Source organism: Heptranchias perlo, chromosome 2 (assembly GCF_035084215.1).
Source record: "Heptranchias perlo isolate sHepPer1 chromosome 2, sHepPer1.hap1, whole genome shotgun sequence".
NCBI lineage: Eukaryota > Metazoa > Chordata > Chondrichthyes > Hexanchiformes > Hexanchidae > Heptranchias > Heptranchias perlo.
Window position 1 is genome coordinate 46920997 of NC_090326.1, and position 17163 is coordinate 46938159.

Sequence of the window (17163 nt, forward strand, 5' to 3'; positions counted from 1 at the left end):
CCTTTCACCTCCTCCCTTCCCACCATCTAGGGCCCCAAACACTCTTTCCAGGTGAAACAGCGGTTTACTTGTACTTCTTTCAATTTAGTTTACTGTATTCGCTGCTCACAATGCAGCCTCCTCTAAATTAGGGAGACCAAACGCGGATTGGGTGATCACTTTGCTGAACACCTCCGCTCAGTCCACAAGCGTGATCCTGACCTGCCGGTCGCTTGCCCGTCCCACTCCCACTCTGACCTCTCTGTCCTCAGCGTCTTACACTGTTTCAATGAAGCTCAATGGAAGCTCAAGGAACAGCACCTCATCTTTCGTTTAGGCACTTTACAACCTTCCAGGCTTAACATTGATTTCAATAACTTCAGACCATAACCACTGCTCCCATTTTTTTTGTGGGACTGTGGCTGCTGGTAATGGTTCTGATGTTGCCATTTACGGCTCCTCTGGGCCCATCATTTGTTTCTTAACTTGTCCCATTACCACCCTCCTTGCTTTGCACTATCATCACTTTTGTCATTTAATCACTCTTGCCCTCTACCCTATCACAACCTTCCCTTTTGTTCTTTCCTCCCCCCTTCCTGGCTTTGTATTTGTTTAAAAACTGTTAACTCTTTACTATCTTCCAGTTCTGATAAAAGATCTTTGACCTGAAACATTAACTTTATTTCTTTCTCCACAAATGCTGCCTGACTTGCTGAGCTTTTCCAGCATTTTCTGTTTTTATTTTATATTAAATTATTTCAATTAGGTTAGTTCAAAATGTTCCCACATCTAGGGAAAGTATTGTCCGCTGTTTCCAAAAAAGGAATTAACTAATGTCAGAAATTCTCGTATCTGATGATGCAAACACCTTTGAAAGCAGCCCTGGCAAAAAAAATGAACAGGTACTTTCTCAGCATTGGCAAGTTAATTAGATAGATAAGAAAATGGTGGTTGAGTGATTCCTCTTTTTGACCTTCTTTGTCAAGCTACTGGAGAAAGAATTGGCGAATGGTCTTTTCTCCAATGATTTCTCTGGTATACCTGAGTAATACTTTGAGAAATGGGTAATGTCACTCTAAAGGAGTAATATTTTGACTTTGCATTGCTGGCTGGAAGCCTCACCTGCTGCTATCTATATATAGGTAAAAAAAGATAACACATGTAATGCGTGCAGCTATTGGACTATTAGCATAACATCACTACTAGGTGACTAAATGGAATCTATTCTAAGGGACAGGTTGTATATGTACTTATATACTAATAATTTTAAAATGCCAGCATAGATTTAGAAGGGAAATATCCTGTTGGACAAACACCCTTGACATCTTGAGGATACCACAGATAATGCAAATATCTATGGCCTGTGATATAGTTTATTTGAATTTTCAGAAAACTTTTTTAAAAATTCCACTGCACAAAGTAGTTTTAAATGCATTAGAAAGAGAATACAGCATCCTGGACTAGTGTTGATTGCCTCAGGGGGTCGAAGAGAAATTTCCCAGATTTTATCCCCGAATTGACCATCTATTATTTAATGAAGTTTTTTGCCTCATGATGGTTCAGGCATTAGGTCTGTGTGGGGCAGGCTCCATGGACCAGATGGCCTTTTCCTGCTCTTCATTTCCGTGCGTGATATGTTGGCAGAAACCTTTTATTCAATAAATGACGCAGACAGCAAAGCCTCTTTAAATATTACAGAGCTAAGTTTAAGGGAAAGACATCAAAAAAGACGCATTTTAAAAGCTCAAAAAAGAGGGAATCTCATTCCCAATGAGTAGCAATTATTCGGTGGAGCTCTGCTGATGGCCCTTGTGTGACCAGACCTGCAGGTATTTAATCTTTTTCATCTCTTTTGATCCTTTGGAGTTCTCGGAAATGAAGTGTTTACTTTGTGTATAAACGTCATAAATAAATAAATAAATATATGGACCTGGTTTACATTTCTCCGAAAGAAATAGGGAACGAAGGCTGGGGGGGGGGGAGAGAGTTGAGCGGGGGACCGGATGTTTGCGGGGGACACTGAGAGCGGTTGGACAAACGGCGATCGCTCGAGACCCGGGGACATGGCGGCGGCGGCGGCGGCGAGAGGCCGGGTGATGGGGGAGAGGCTGCTGCAGCTACAGGGGATCAATATACTCGGGAGAAGAGCCGGGCCTCAAAGGTTTGATCGCGATCAAGCGTGTGCTTGTTGTTAATATTGCGGCAGGACGTTTCGTGGGGCCGGGTCACACAGCCGCCTGCAGGTTTGAGCTGCAGGGAGTGAAACGAGTGAGAAAATCCGGGAGCAGGTCCGTGAGGGGGGTTTGTGCCAAAGCGATTGTCGGGAGGGAGGGAAGGCTCCGGCTTTCACCGACCTATCCTTTGAGTACCCTGGAGAGATTGTCGTTCCCGTGCTTGAGAAACCTCTTTGCCCAAGACCCTGACACGGGGACCTGGGTTAAACAGTTAAGGAGTGAGACTGGAGCCCGACACTTGGACTTGGATGCCTGGAACATTAAGGCACATGGCAGGCCTGTAGGTCCTTGCACCCCCCCAGAATACAGATACCAGCTCTGTAGTGGATGAGGAATCTCAACCTTGGGGCTGACAGACAGCTACCGGAAGGTGTTAACTTTGAGGCTGAGTATGAGAACACCGCCCCGGCTCATAGATCCAGTGTTCGGTGTCTCTGGTAACTGAGGTGCAGAGAGCTGTTGCTGCTGCTTCTCACCTTCAATTGGTGGAATCACCGTTCAGCGGAGTGTGGCCATGCGTAGTCAGAGAGTGGCAGCACACTCATTTTTAGTGAGTTACACAGCTTGGGAGGAGTTCCTGGACCAGCTATCTGTCTAGAATGGGCTCAAATCCATTCTTGTCAGTTGTCCAGTGATCAGATTAGTGACAGTGCTGCTTGGGTGGAGGTAAGTTAGTTCTCTGTAGGGTCAAAATAGCTCCAAGTTTTTGCATCTGGCGGTGCGGTTTTTGGAGCCAAATCGATCCTTTGTGGCAAACTTGTTAATATGATACCTGAGACAGGCAGGTTCATAGTACTTCAGGGCTCTGTTGATGATTTGAGTAGCCAGCATGGCTAATTGATGGGACCTAGAGGGATGTCATTGGTTTTGGAATTCTACCCACCTGACACCAGGAGGTAATCCTGCAGTTAAAAGCCCTAATGCGTAGGGTGGCCCTAGCTAGACAAACAGTGGAAGCTTATCAGTGATCTAACACTTCACTATTACTCTACCTTCCTATTCTCCTGCTGCCATCCCAGGCTTGAATCCCTCTTGAATAAGCTCACAGCTTCCCTGTCTCTCCCAGCATTCTCTGAAGGACCCATTGAGGCACTCATTGCTGACTCCTTATGACCAGCAACCCCAACTGCTCCATTCTCTTTTGCTGACCACCTTGCCTAACGGATTCCATCTTCACTCCCTCAAGTCCAAGCAGCACAGACCTGAATCTATTTGTCACACAACTGGTTGAACTGTTCTTTACCAGATCTGCGTGAATCACATCAAGCACTACCAGGCCCTCTTCACTATTCCAGGATCATCCTAGAATGTAAAGATAACTCCATAATTCTTCTTCATTACCAACTGTCTGCTTAAATCTCTCTTTCCCGCCACCCCCCTTCCTGCTCCACCCTCACCTTCAACAACAGGTGCAATGAGCTCTTGGACTTCTTTGTCACTAAGATTGAGACCATCCTTTCAGCTGCCTCTGCCGAGTCCCTCCCTTGCCCACCGAGCCAAACTTCCCCTAAGGTTCCCCCCTAGCCCTGAACCTGCAACTTTCTCTAGTTTCTCTCCTATCTCTCCTCATGCCCTTTCCGGGCTTATCATGTCCATGAGGCCCATCTCCTGCTCTCTCAACCCTATTCCCACTAAACTGCTGACCACCAGACTTCCCTTCGTGGCCCCCATGCTAGCTGACATTGTAAATATTTCCCTCTCCTCAGGCACTGTCTTCATCCCTTTCAAAACAGCCATCATCACCCCACTCCTCAAAAAAAAACTTGACACCTTCTGTCCTTGCTAGCGACTGACCCATCTTTAACCTCCGTTTCCTCTCCAAAGTCCTTAAACCTGTTTTGCCTCACACATGTTCATCTTTCGCACAACTCCACTTTTGAACCTCTCTAATCAGGTTTCCAGTCCGAGCACAACACTAAAAAACAGCCCTTATCAGTTACAAATGACATCCTTTGTGACTGTGATTATGGTGCACTATACCTCCTCATCCTTCTCGACCTCTCTGCAGCTTTTGACACGGTAGACCACACCATTCTCTTCCAATGCCTGTCCGTTGACCAGCTGAGTGAGACTGCCCTCACTTGGTTTCACTCTTATCCAGTCATAGCCAGAAAATCTCCTGCAGCGGCTCCTCTTCCAACCCCTGTCTGTTACCTCTCGAGTCCCCCAAGGATTCATCCTTGAACCCTTCCTATTCCTTATCTACTTGCTGCCCCTTGACAACATCATCTGAAGACATGGTGTCAGGTTCCACATGTACGCTGACGACACCCAGTTCTACCCCTCCACAGCCTCTCTCGACCCCTCCACAGCCTCCGTGTTGTCATGCTGCTTGTCCGATATCCAATCCTGGATGAGCCGCAATTTCCTCCAAATAAACGTTGGAAAGATCGAAGCAATTGTTTTCAGCACCCATACAAACTCTGTTCCCTTGCCACCAATTCCATGCCCCTCCCCGGCCATTCTCTCAGCCTAAATAGCTCATCCAAAACTCTGCTGCCCATATCCTAACTCGCACCAAGTCCCGTTCACCCATCGCCCCTGTGGTCACTGACCTACATTGGCTTCCGGTCCGGCAATACCTCGATTTTAAAATTCTTATCCTTGATCTCAAATCCCTCCATGGCCTCGTCCCTCCCTATCTCTAACCTCCTCCAGCCCTAAAATCTTCCGAGATCCCTGCTCTCCTATTCTTGCCTCTTGCGCGTCCCCAATTTTAATCACTCCATCGTCGGCAGCTATGCCTTCAACTGCCTAGGCCCTAAGCTCTGAAATTCCCTTCCTAAACCTCTCTACCTCTCTCTCCTTTAAAATGCTCCTTAAAACCTACTACTTTGACCAAGCTTTTGGTTACCTGTCCCAACATCTCCTTATGTTGCTCGGTGTCAAATTTTGTTTAATAATGCTCCTGTGAAGCGCCCTGGGACGTTTTACTATGTTAAAAGTGCTATATAAATGCAAGTCGTTGTTGGAAACTAGACTGTTCTCAACCTCAGTGTCCTATTTGACTCCCAGCTGAGCTTCCGGCCTCATATCTTCTCCATCACAAAGACCGTCTACTTCCACCTCCGTAACATTGCCTGGCTCCATCCCTGCCTCGGCCCATCTTCTGCTGAAGCTGTCATCCAAGTTTTGGCTTGGTGTCAATTTTTGACTGGTTATGATTCTGTGAAGCACCTTGGGGCGTTTTCGTCTATTAAAGATGCTAAAGTTGTGTCATTTTTCTGATTCACCCCGGCTCTACTCACGGTTCCATGCATCTCTACCCCTTCTGCAGGCCTGGGCTTCCAAAGTACTACACTTGCTTCTTCAAACCAGAGTTGCATGAGTTTTCCAACTCGTCTTTCCAAAGCCCCTGGCCTGCCTGCTCTGTTTTCTTTTGGTCTGCCTGCTGTATTCCTGCAGGCCTGGTGGGAGTGTGTAATTACACTGTGACAAGTTTATATAAATTCCATTATAAATCTGGACATAGGAATATATAATGAAAAAAGTTGACAGGAAGTCCCTGCATATGTAAGATTTTTAATATTTATAGATGCATAATATGGGGTTATTAAGTAGATACCAGGGAGCACAGTCAAGGTTAGAACTTAATCTTTTGGTTCAGCTATTAGCAAACCACTTGAAATTCACATTTATTTATGAAATCAGCTCAATCCATCAGTAGCAACCTCTCAACTTGCTCCCACATATTCATCGCTTATAAGGAAAGGTCGTGTGGTATTAGTAATATTTCTTTAAAAATTAGTAATATTTCTTCTGTTTTCAACACAATTTATTATACTTTAAATTGTATGAGTAAAATTGCATTCATTATTGCCCTGTTTTTGATCTGCTAGGAGTCCATTATTAATGTTTGTCAGAACAAACACAGAGAGCACTTGGTGGCATGAGCATCTCTCTGAAGAAAACTTTCATTATTTAAGAAAATTGGTTCCTGAAGAGTATAAATCTTTGACAACTAGCAAACTTTGTCCGCTAAAAGATGAGCCGTGGCCCAGGTTACCTTGGGAGCCAGGTTAGTCAAAATTACATCCAACTTTGTAAGAAACTAGTGTAAATATCTTCTGTCTGTGTATATTTTTTAAAAGGTATCTTTAAAATTTAGATTTAAGAATAAACTTCTCTATATCTTCACCATTAATAAAAGAACTCCAGGGTCAAGAACTTCAAATGTCCAATACTTATTCCTAGATGTGTTTTATATGTTGTCTTGTTTTAAATGTTTTTTTGAACAGTTTCTTGAGGACATTTTAGGCAATCATTTTTTTGTGGAATAAGATGTTGAACCAGATGTGTTCTCAGTTATGAATCTTCATAGTGATGGTGTGTTTGGTCTGTTCACAGACTGTTCAGGAGACTTTATTTTAACTGACAAAAGGTGACCAAGAGTGTATCTGGTTCACTCAGTAAATGGTGTAGTCAATAGTCCTTAAAATGAATTATTTTAAGAATGTAACAAAACATTCCCAAGCTGCTATATATAACAGAGCGTTGAGCTGTGCTTCCAAGTTATTTAAATTGCTACACTAAAAGCTGTACGGTACAGCAGTGCACATCCAAGATACTCTAAAAGCCAATGTGTGTATCGCAATGGTATAAAAGATCTGTGACTTTTTCATTGGATAGAGGAGCATCAGTTGGCTCATGTGTAGGTTTGTAGATCATAAAAATCTGCATGAAGGTATGACTTGTCCACCTGCCTTGCCAATACATCACCTGTTAGAATGTATGTTGTACAACATTAGTAAAGTCAAACCATTACACCCAGTTACTTAAACTGCTGTACCTTAAATGCCATACAACACAGGACACTGATGCAGGCTAGGTGTTGTAAACGTTCAAACTGCAAATTATACAGTTAGAAATAAGAACATTAGAAATATTAGCAGGAGTAGGCCGTACAGCCCCTCGAACCTGCTCCGCCCTTCAGTAAGATCATGGTTGATCTTCGACCTCAACTCCTCTTTCCCGCCCTATCCCCATATCCCTTGAATTTCTTAGAGTCCAAAAATCTATCGATCTCAGTGACTCAGTCTCCACAGCCCTCTAGGGTAGAGAATTCCAAATATTCATAACCCTCTGAGTGAAGAAATTCCTCCTCTTCTCAGTCCTAAATGGCTGACCCCTTATCCTGAGACTATGTTTTTTTTTATTCGTTCACGGGATGTGGGCGTCGCTGGCGAGGCCAGCATTTATTGCCCATCCCTAATTGCCCTCGAGAAGGTGGTGGTGAGCCGCCTTCTTGAACCGCTGCAGTCCGTGTGGTGACGGTTCTCCCACAGTGCTGTTAGGAAGGGAATTCCAGGATTTTGACCCAGCGACGATGAAGGAACGGCGATATATTTCCAAGTCAGGATGGTGTGTGACTTGGAGGGGAACGTGCAGGTGGTGTTGTTCCCATGTGCCTGCTGCTCTTGTCCTTCTAGGTGGTAGAGGTCGCGGGTTTGGGAGGTGCTGTCGAAGAAGCCTTGGCGAGTTGCTGCAGTGCATCCTGTGGATGGTACACACTGCAGCCACAGTGCGCCGGTGGTGAAGGGAGTGAATGTTTAGGGTGATGGATGGGGTGCCAATCAAGCGGGCTGCTTTATCTTGGATGGTGTCGAGCTTCTTGAGTGTTGTTGGAGCTGCACTCATCCAGGCAAGTGGAGAGTATTCCATCACACTCCTGACTTGTGCCTTGTAGATGGTGGAAAGGCTTTGGGGAGTCAGGAGGTGAGTCACTCGCCGCAGAACACCCAGCCTCTGACCTGCTCTCGTAGCCACAGTATTTATATGGCTGGTCCAGTTCAGTTTCTGGTCAATGGTGACCCCCAGGATGTTGATGGTGGGGGATTCGGCGATGGTAATGCCGTTGAATGTCAAGGGGAGGTGGTTAGACTTTCTCTTGTTGGAGATGGTCATTGCCTGGCACTTATCTGGCGCGAATGTTACTTGCCACTTATGAGCCCAAGCCTGGATGTTGTCCAGGTCTTGCTGCATGCAGGCTCGGACTGCTTCATTATCTGAGGGGTTGCGAATGGAACTGAACACTGTGCAGTCATCAGCGAACATCCCCATTTCTGACCTTATGATGGAGGGAAGGTCATTGATGAAGCAGCTGAAGATGTTTGGGCCTAGGATACTGCCCTGAGGAACTCCTGCAGCAATGCCCTGGGGCTGAGATGATTGGCCTCCAACAACCACTACCATCTTCCTTTGTGCGAGGTATGACTCCAGCCACTGGAGAGTTTTCCCCCTGATTCCCATGGACTTCAATTTTACTAGGGCTCCTTGGTGCCACACTCGGTCAAATGCTGCATTGATGTCAAGGGCAGTCACTCTCACCTCACCTCTGGAATTCAGCTCTTTTGTCCATGTTTGGACCAAGGCTGTAATGAGGTCTGGAGCCGAGTGGTCCTGGCGGAACGCAAACTGAGCATCGGTGAGCAGGTTATTGGTGAGTAAGTGCCGCTTGATAGCACTGTCGATGACACCTTCCATCACTTTGCTGATGATTGAGAGTAGACTGATGGGGCGGTAATTGGCCGGATTGGATTTGTCCTGCTTTTTGTGGACAGGACATACCTGGGCAATTTTCCACATTGTCGGGTAGATGCCAGTGTTGTAGCTGTACTGGAACAACTTGGCTAGAGGCGCAGCTAGTTCTGGAGCACAAGTCTTCAGCACTACAGCTGGGATGTTGTCGGGGCCCATAGCCTTTGCTGTATCCAGTGCACTCAGCCGTTTCTTGATATCACGTGGAGTGAATCGAATTGGCTGAAGACTGGCTTCCGTGATGGTGGGGATATCGGGAGGAGGCTGAGATGGATTATCCACTTGGCACTTCTGGCTGAAGATGTCCTATGTCCCCTAGTTCTAGACTCTACAGCCAGGGGAAACAGCATCTACCCTCTCAAGCCATCTTAGAATCTTAAATGTTTCAATGAGATTACCTCTCAGTCTTCTAAACTCCAGAGAGTATAGGCCCATTCTACTCAACCTCTCTTCATGGGACAACCCTCTCATCCCAGGAATCAATCCATTGAACCTTTGTTGCACCGCCTCTAAGGCAAATATATCCTTCCTTAGAGAAGGAGACCAAAACTGTACACCATATTCCAGGCGTGGTCTCACCAAAGCCCTGTACAGTTGCAGCAAGAGTTCCTTACTCTTATACTCCAACCCCCTTACAATAAAGGCCAACAAACCATTTGCCTTCCTAATTACTTGCTGTACCTGCATGTTAACTTTGTGTTTCGTGTATAAGGACACCCAAATGTTGAGATTTGACGATTTTCACAATTTAAATGTCTAGTGACAGTATTTTTTTTATTCGTTTATGTGATGTGGGAGTCGCTGGCGAGGCCGGCATTTATTGCCCATCCCTAATTGCCCTTGAGAAGGTGGTGGTGAGCCGCCTTCAAGAACCGCTGCAGTCCATGTGGTGAAGGTTCTCCCACAGTGCTGTTAGGTAGGGAGTTCCAGGATTTTGACCCAGCAACATGAAGGAACGGCGATATATTTACAAGTCGGGATGGTGTGTGACTTGGAGGGGAACATGCAGGAGGTGTTGTTCCCATGTGCCTGCTGCCCTTGTCCTTCTAGGTGGTAGAGGTCGCAGGTTTGGGAGGTGCTGTCGAAGAAGCCTTGGCGAGTTGCTGCAGTGCATCCTGTGGATGGTACACACTGCAGCCACAGTGCGCTGGTGGTGAAGGGAGTGAATGTTTAGAGTGGAGGATGGGGTGCCACTCAAGTGGGCTGCTTTGTCCTGGATGGTGTCGAGCTTCTTGAGTGTTGTTGGAGCTGTACTCGTCCAAGCAAGTGGAGAGTATTCCATCACACTCCTGACTTGTGCCTTGTAGATGGTGGAAAGGCTTTGGAGAGTCAGGAGGTGAGTCACTTGCTGCAGAGTACCCAGCCTCTGACCTGCTCTTGTAGCCACAGTATTTATATGGCTGGTCCAGATAAGTTTCTGGTCAATGGTGACCCCCTGGATGTTGATGGTGGGGAATTCGGCAATGGTAATGCCATTGAATGTCATGGGGAGGTGGTTAGACCCTCTCTTGTTGGAGATGGTCATTGCCTGGCACTTGTGTGGCGCGAATGTTACTTGCCACTTATCAGCTCAAGCCTGGATATTGTCCAGGTCTTGCTGCATGCGGGCTTGGACTGCTTCATTATCTGAGGGGTTGCGAATGGAACTGAACACTGTGCAATCATCAGCGAACATCCCCATTTCTGACCTTATGATGGAGGGAAGGTCATTGATGAAGCAGCTGAAGATGGTTGGGCCTAGGACACTGCCCTGAGGAACTCCTGCAGCAATGCCCTGGGGCTGAGATGATTGTCCTCCAACAACCACTACCATCTTCCTTTGTGCGAGGTATGACTCCAGCCACTGGAGAGTTTTCCCCCTGATTCCCATTGACTTCAATTTTACTAGGGCTCCTTGGTGCCACACTTGGTCAAATGCTGCCTTGATGTCAAGGCCAGTCACTTTCAACTCACCTCTGGAATTCAGCTCTTTTGTCCATGTTTGGACCAAGGCTGTAATGAGGTCTGGCTCCGAGTGGTCCTGGCGGAACCGAAACTGAGCATCGGTGAGTAAGTGCCGCTTGATAGCAGTGTCGACGACACCTTCCATCACTTTGCTGATGATTGAGGGTAGACTGATGGGGTGATAATTGGCCGGATTGGATTTGTCTTGGACATTTTAATATATCTATATATTTTTTAAAAATTGCATCTGTATACTGTCACCTTTTTGTGTTCATCCCTTTTTGGAGAACTCATTCGTCCAGAGAAATCACATGGCTGCAAAATCTTTTCCAAGAGGCGATTGATCTGTGAGAACCACCAACAATAATTTGCATTTATATAACGCCATTTACATAGAAAAATGTCCCAAGGTGTTTCACAAAAGTGTAATCTGACAGAAAAAGAAGCCAAGTCAAAGAAAGATATTAGGAAGAGTTACCAAGAGTCTGATCAACGAGATGGGTATTAAGAAGTCTTAAATTCGGAAAGGGAAATGGAAAGGCGGAGGGAATTCCAGAGTGGGCCTAGGCAGCTAAAGGCACGGTACCAATGGTGGCAAAGGGAGGTAGGATGCACAAGGCCAGAGTAAGAAGAGCGGAGAGTTTTGAGGGGTCAGTTGTAGGATTTGGAGGCGATTACAGGGATAGGAGGTGGAAGTAGGCGGTCTTGGTGATGGAGCTGCAATGTGATCGGAAGCTCATCTTAGGGTCAAATAGGACACCAAGGTTGCGAATGGCCTGGTTCAGCCACAGGCAGTGGCCAGGGCTGGAGTTGGTGACTAGGGAACGGAGTTTATGGCGGGACCAAAGACAATGGCTTCGGTCTTCCCAATATTTAGTTGGAGGAAATTTTTGCTCATCCAGTACTGGATGTAGGACAAGCAGTGTGACAAATGAGAGACAGTGGAGGGGTTGAGAGAGGTGGTGGTGGTGAGGTAGAGCTGGGTGTCATCAACGTACATGCAGAACTTGATGTGTTTTCGGCTGATGTCACCGAGGGGCAGCATGTAGATAAGAAATAGGAGAGGGCCAATGATAGATCCCTGGGGAACTCCAGAGGTAACGATGCGGGGGTGGGAAGAGAAGCCACTGCAGGTGATTCTCTGGCTACGACTGGATAGATAAGAATGGAATCAGGCGGGCGCTGTCCCACCCTGCTGGACGACGGAGGAGAGGCATTGGTGGAAGATGGTGCGGTCAAACATGTGAAAGGCTGCAGATAGATTGAGAAGGATGAGGAGGGATAGTTTACCACTGTCACAGCCACATAGGATGTTATTTGTGACCTTGATGAGGTTAGTTTCAGTACTGTGGCAGGGGCGGAAACCCGATTTTGGAGGGATCAAACATGGAGTTGCAGGGATTTGGGAGGCGACAACACGTTCAGGGACTTTGAAGAGGAAAGGGAGGTCGTAGAAGGGGCGTCAGTTTGCGAGGACCGAGGGATCAAGAGTGGGTTTTTGAGAAGGGGGATGAAGCCGGCAGATTTGAGGGGGAAGGGGAACAGTACCTGAGGAGAGAGAACTATTAACAGTATCAGCTAACGTGGGGGCCAGGAAGGGAAGTTGGGTGGTCAGCAGTTTGGTGGGAATAGAGTCGAGGGAGCAGGAAGTGGGTCTCATGGTCAAGATGAGCTCGGAGAGGGCATATGGGGAGATAGGAGAGAAAAATGCGAGTTCAGGGCTTGGGCGGGGGGATCTTTCGGGGAAGTTTGGCTTGGTGGGCATGGAGAAGGGAGGGAAGCGGCAAAGGTAGCTGAATGGATGGTCTCAATCTTAGTGACAAAGAAGTCCATGAGCTCCTCGCACTTGTTGGAGGTGAGGATGGAGGAGGCAGTGGAGAAGGGTTTAAGAAGACGGTTTGTGGTGAAGAGAACCCGGGGGTTTTCTTTGCATTCCAGGATGATCCTGGAATAGTGAGCAGTTTTGGCAGAGGAGAGCAGGATCTGATAGTGCTTTATGTGGTCCAGCCAGATCTGGCGATGAATGGCTAAACCAATTGTCTACCATAAACAGTCAAGTCTGCGTTCCTTGGACTTAAGGGAGTGGAGACGAGGGCCATACCAGGGGGAGAGAGAATAGATTGCTGAGATTGTGAACAGCCCGAGACATTGGCTGGGGAGGGGATGGAGTTGGTATCAATAGTATGGAGTTTGTAGGGGGGGGAACCGAAGACAATGGCTTCTCCCTTTCCAGTATTTAGCTGGAGGAAACTGTGGCACATCCAAAACTGGATGTTGGAGAAACAGTTTGACAGCACAGAGACGGTGGAGGGCCCAAAAGAGGTGGTGAAGTAGAGTTGGGTACCATCAGTGTACGTCTGGAATTTGATTTCATATCTGGGTGATGTCACCAAGGGGAAGCATGAAGAGGAGGGGGTCGAGGATAGATCCTTGGAGGAATCCAGGGGAACAAAGAGAAACCAGTGTTAGAAATGCTCTAGGTGTGAGTGCTCCAGTGCCACTGAGTTGAACAATGGAGGAGAGGTGTTGAGTAGGATGATGTGGTCAACCGTGTCAACGAGGATGAGGAGGGATAGTTCATCACCGTCACAGAGAATGTCATTTGTGAGTTTGGTTCAGGCTGTTTTGGTGCTGTGGCAGGGGTAGAAAGCTGTTTGGAGAGATTCTAACATATAGTGCGGGAAAGACGAGTACGTATTTGGTAGATGATGAGATGTATGAGAACTTTGGAGAGAAAAAGGAGGTTGGAGATGGGATGGTATTTTGCACAGGTCAACTCACTTTTGACACGGGGAACCAGTAGAGCCTGGAGTTGATGGGAGTGCAGGACTTTTTGTGGGTGAGGGTACTGGCAGCAGCGTGTTGATTGAGTTGAAGTTTGTAGAGTAGGGAGGCCAGTGAGGAAAAATCATGCCTTGAGGCGATGGTGTGAACTAGGGTTTTGGTACTTGGTGTTGAGGGGAATAGGTGGAATGTGCAGTTAAGTAAAGCCTTTAATTCATAAAAGAGGTTTTTAAGAGGCGAGGGCCAGATTGGGACACAGCTGGAATTGTAACAAGATATTTCTAGTGTAACATCTTTGTGCACAATGCAGAACAGTTTATTTCAGAAGGTGTGGAAGGGGAATACTCTGCATGCAACTTTGTATTGTTGGGTTTAAACATTTTTATTTGCAATATTTCACTGGATTCCCCCAGCTATTTCAAGAATAAAAAGAAACCTACAGTCAGCGTTATATTATGGTTGCTGTTTCCCAAATGTTCCCCTACTTTTAGGTTGCTTACTTGCTCTGTTTCATTACTTAGAATCAGGTCAAGCAACATGCAAATTGAGAAAAGGACCCTGAACACAAATTCCACTTTCTCACTACAAATGTTTACCCTATCCCAATCTATTTTTTGGATAATAAATCTACAATTATGACCCCATTGTTAATATATGCCCCATTAATTTATTACAAGTTTCATCCTTAATTTACTTTCCATTTTTGGTTAGTCTATAATATACTCCCATTAATGTAACCAGTCCCTTGCTATTCCTTGGCTCAATCCCAAAAGATTCGCTTTGGTTCTCTTCTATTTAAATTCCTGTGTTGTGATATTGTCTCAAATTAATCCTGCTGCCCACTGTCTTCCTTCTCTGCTTCTCCTCCCCCTGTCTTCCTTCCCTATTCCTTCTGAAAGTTTTATAACCCAGAATGTTTAATTGCCAATTCTGACCCACCCACAGACATATTTCAGTTATGCTGTTATTACATGATTTTCTATTTTAATCAATGATTCTAGTTCCCCAATTTTATTATACTCTGATTAATACACATAGCTGTTAATTTTGATTTTCTTGATTTTGGCTATTTTGCCTTCACATATCCTGATTTTGTTTTCTTCTTTACTACTTTGTCCTGCTTAACCTCTTTCAATCTTTCCACCACCTCATTACCTGTACACCTAGAGCTTTCTTTTCCTTCCAACCTGCCTATACTGTGGCTCCTTTCCCCTGCCCACTGCCATACTAGTTAAAACGCCCTCTTCACAACTCTAAATAAAATAATTCTAGTGAAGATATTAGTCTTGGTTTTGTTCAGTTGTAGGTTTCCCTTCTGTTCAGCTATTCAAGAACTGGCCCCAATGTCAGAAATTAGATTTTAAAAAAATAACTAAATTATTTATCATTTGGTTGTTTATTAGATAATCTACAGCTTTTTTTGTTGACTTCGGGCTGATGATGGTGGCAGATACCTTTAATCAACCCACAGGTACTCTAATCCAAATGAAGTATCTTGTATTGTAATTTAGGAAATTAAATTTGGATCGGTTAGTGGGATTATATTATCCTAGTGCCATATGGTGTCATGAGCCACAATTCTAATGCAAAGAAGCCTGTGCATTTAAAAGTGCTAAATAGTTTTATTTTAAAAAACTAATCGATTGTCAACTTGATTATCCATTTTGCCTGCTAATTTTGTGTTAATTTTATAGTGGCAGGACTTGCTTTCAAGAATTATTTTGGGGGTGAGGATAGGAGAGGAGAGGAATGTTTGATACGGTTGCACATAAAAAAACAGTCAAAACAGTGCTGGAGCTTCAATGAACTGCCAACAGTGGTAGTTACGACCTGATATCGTTATCGTTGAGGGGGAGGTGGGGAAGGAGCGTCCTGAAATCACGCGGTTGGGGTGGGCAACCTGAAATTGTGGGGGGCCTCAAAAGTTGAAGGGTGAGTGGGGAATGGGGCGGGGGGGGGTGGGGAAGAGATGCAGAATGGGGGCTGGGAGGTTAAGGGATCGGGGGGATGGGGTGGAGAGAGAGGCGCGGAATGGGGCACGGTGGTGGGAGGGAGAGAGGGGTGGGGGGGGGGAAGAGAGGGGTGGGGGGGGGAAGAGAGGCGGGGGGGTGGGGGGGGGGAGAGAGGTGGGGGGTGGGGAGGGAGAGAGGCGCGGGGTGGGGGGTGGGGGGGGGAGAGAGGCGCGGGGTGGGGGGTGGGGGGGGGAGAGAGGCGCGGGGTGGGGGGTGGGGGGGGGAGAGAGGCGCGGGGTGGGGGGTGGGGAGGGAGAGAGGTGGGGGGTGGGGGGTGGTGGGGGGGAGCGGGGCGCGGGGGGGGGGAGAGAGGCGCGCGGGGGGGAGAGAGGCGCGCGGGGGGGAGAGAGGCGCGGGGGGGAGAGAGAGGCGCGGAGTGGGGGCCGGGGTGGGGGCCGGGGTGGGGGGGGGAGAGAGGCGCGGAGTGGGGGCCGGGGTGGGGGGGGAGAGAGGCGCGGAGTGGGGGCCGGGGTGGGGGGGGGGGAAGAGAGGCGCGGAGTGGGGGCCGGGGTGGGGGGGGGGGAAGAGAGGCGCGGAGTGGGGGCCGGGGTGGGGGGGGGGGGGAGAGAGGCGCGGAGTGGGGGCCGGGGTGGGGGGGGAAGAGAGGCGCGGAGTGGGGGCCGGGGTGGGGGGGAAGAGAGGCGCGGAGTGGGGGCCGGGGTGGGGGGGGGGGGGAGAGCGGCGCGGAGTGGGGGCCGGGGTGGGGGGGGGGGGAGAGCGGCGCGGAGTGGGGGCCGGGGTGGGGGGGGGGGGAAAGAGGCGCGGAGTGGGGGCCGGGGTGGGGGGGGGGTGGAGAGGAAAGAGGCGCGGTGTGGGGGTAGGGGGGAGAGGAAAGGGGCGCGGAGTGTGGGGTGGGGGTGGGGGGGGGGGAGGAGAGGAAAGAGGCGCGGAGTGGGGGCCGGGGTGGGAGTGGGGGAGAGGAAAGAGGCGTGGCGTGGGGGCTGTGGTGGGAGTGGGGGAGAGGAAAGAGGCGTGGCGTGGGGGCTGTGGTGGGGGGGGGGGAAAAGAGAGGAGAGAGGCGCGGAGTGGGGGCCTTGGTGCGGGGGGGGGGGGAAGAGAGGAGAGAGGCGCGGTGGGGGGGGGGGTAGAGAGAGGAGAGAGGCGCGGGGGGGGTAGAGAGAGGAGAGAGGCGCGGGGTGGGGGCCGGGGTGGGCCGGGAGTGGAGAGAGGCGCGGGGTGGGGGCCGGGAGTGGAGAGAGGCGCGGGGTGGGGGGCGTGGAGTGGGTGCCTGGTGGGGTGGGGTGGGGGGAGAGGGGTGGGGACCGGGGGTAGTGGGGGCATGAGAACATCACGTGATCATGCCTCCAACCAGACTTGGCAACCCTACTCCACCAGTACATCAGGTACTGATGTGCTGCTAACAGCCCCCCACCAGCCTCCCAGCACATCAAACATTAGCAGCTGCAGCACATGGAGGGAGGGGGTCCCAGACACGGGTCTGCAAGATTTTAATTCACCCCAATTTGGCTGGGATCTCAGGCTCTCCGGCCCTACAGCAGCCACCTCGCCCTGTGCAGGCTGCCAGCGTAGCGGATCTCAGAATCAGGACATTCCTCCCTGAGTGGAAAAGGACCCCGGGGATGGCAATGAATTGGGAAACCCAACAAAGAGAAATGAACTGAAATCACATCCTGCTGGTAGGCTCCATAATTAGGCACGATCCCAGGTGACGG

At 48.5% G+C, this 17163-nt stretch overlaps 1 protein-coding gene across 2 annotated transcripts in view; it reads left to right on the top strand.

Annotated features, from left to right (window-relative positions):
* The first annotated feature begins 1714 nt into the window (after positions 1–1714).
* Positions 1715–17163, top strand: part of mrpl3 (mitochondrial ribosomal protein L3) — a 77142-nt gene continuing 61693 nt past the window's right edge. Inside the window, exons 1-2 of one of the 2 annotated variants that reach the window (XM_068001841.1) lie at positions 1715–1808; positions 6053–6231. In XM_068001841.1, the coding sequence (XP_067857942.1) occupies positions 6066–6231 (166 nt within the window). In that variant the 5' untranslated portion in view covers positions 1715–1808; positions 6053–6065. Of the gene's footprint in view, positions 1809–1999; positions 2141–6052; positions 6232–17163 lie in introns of those variants that run through there. The other variant, XM_068001840.1, reaches the window with a different exon arrangement.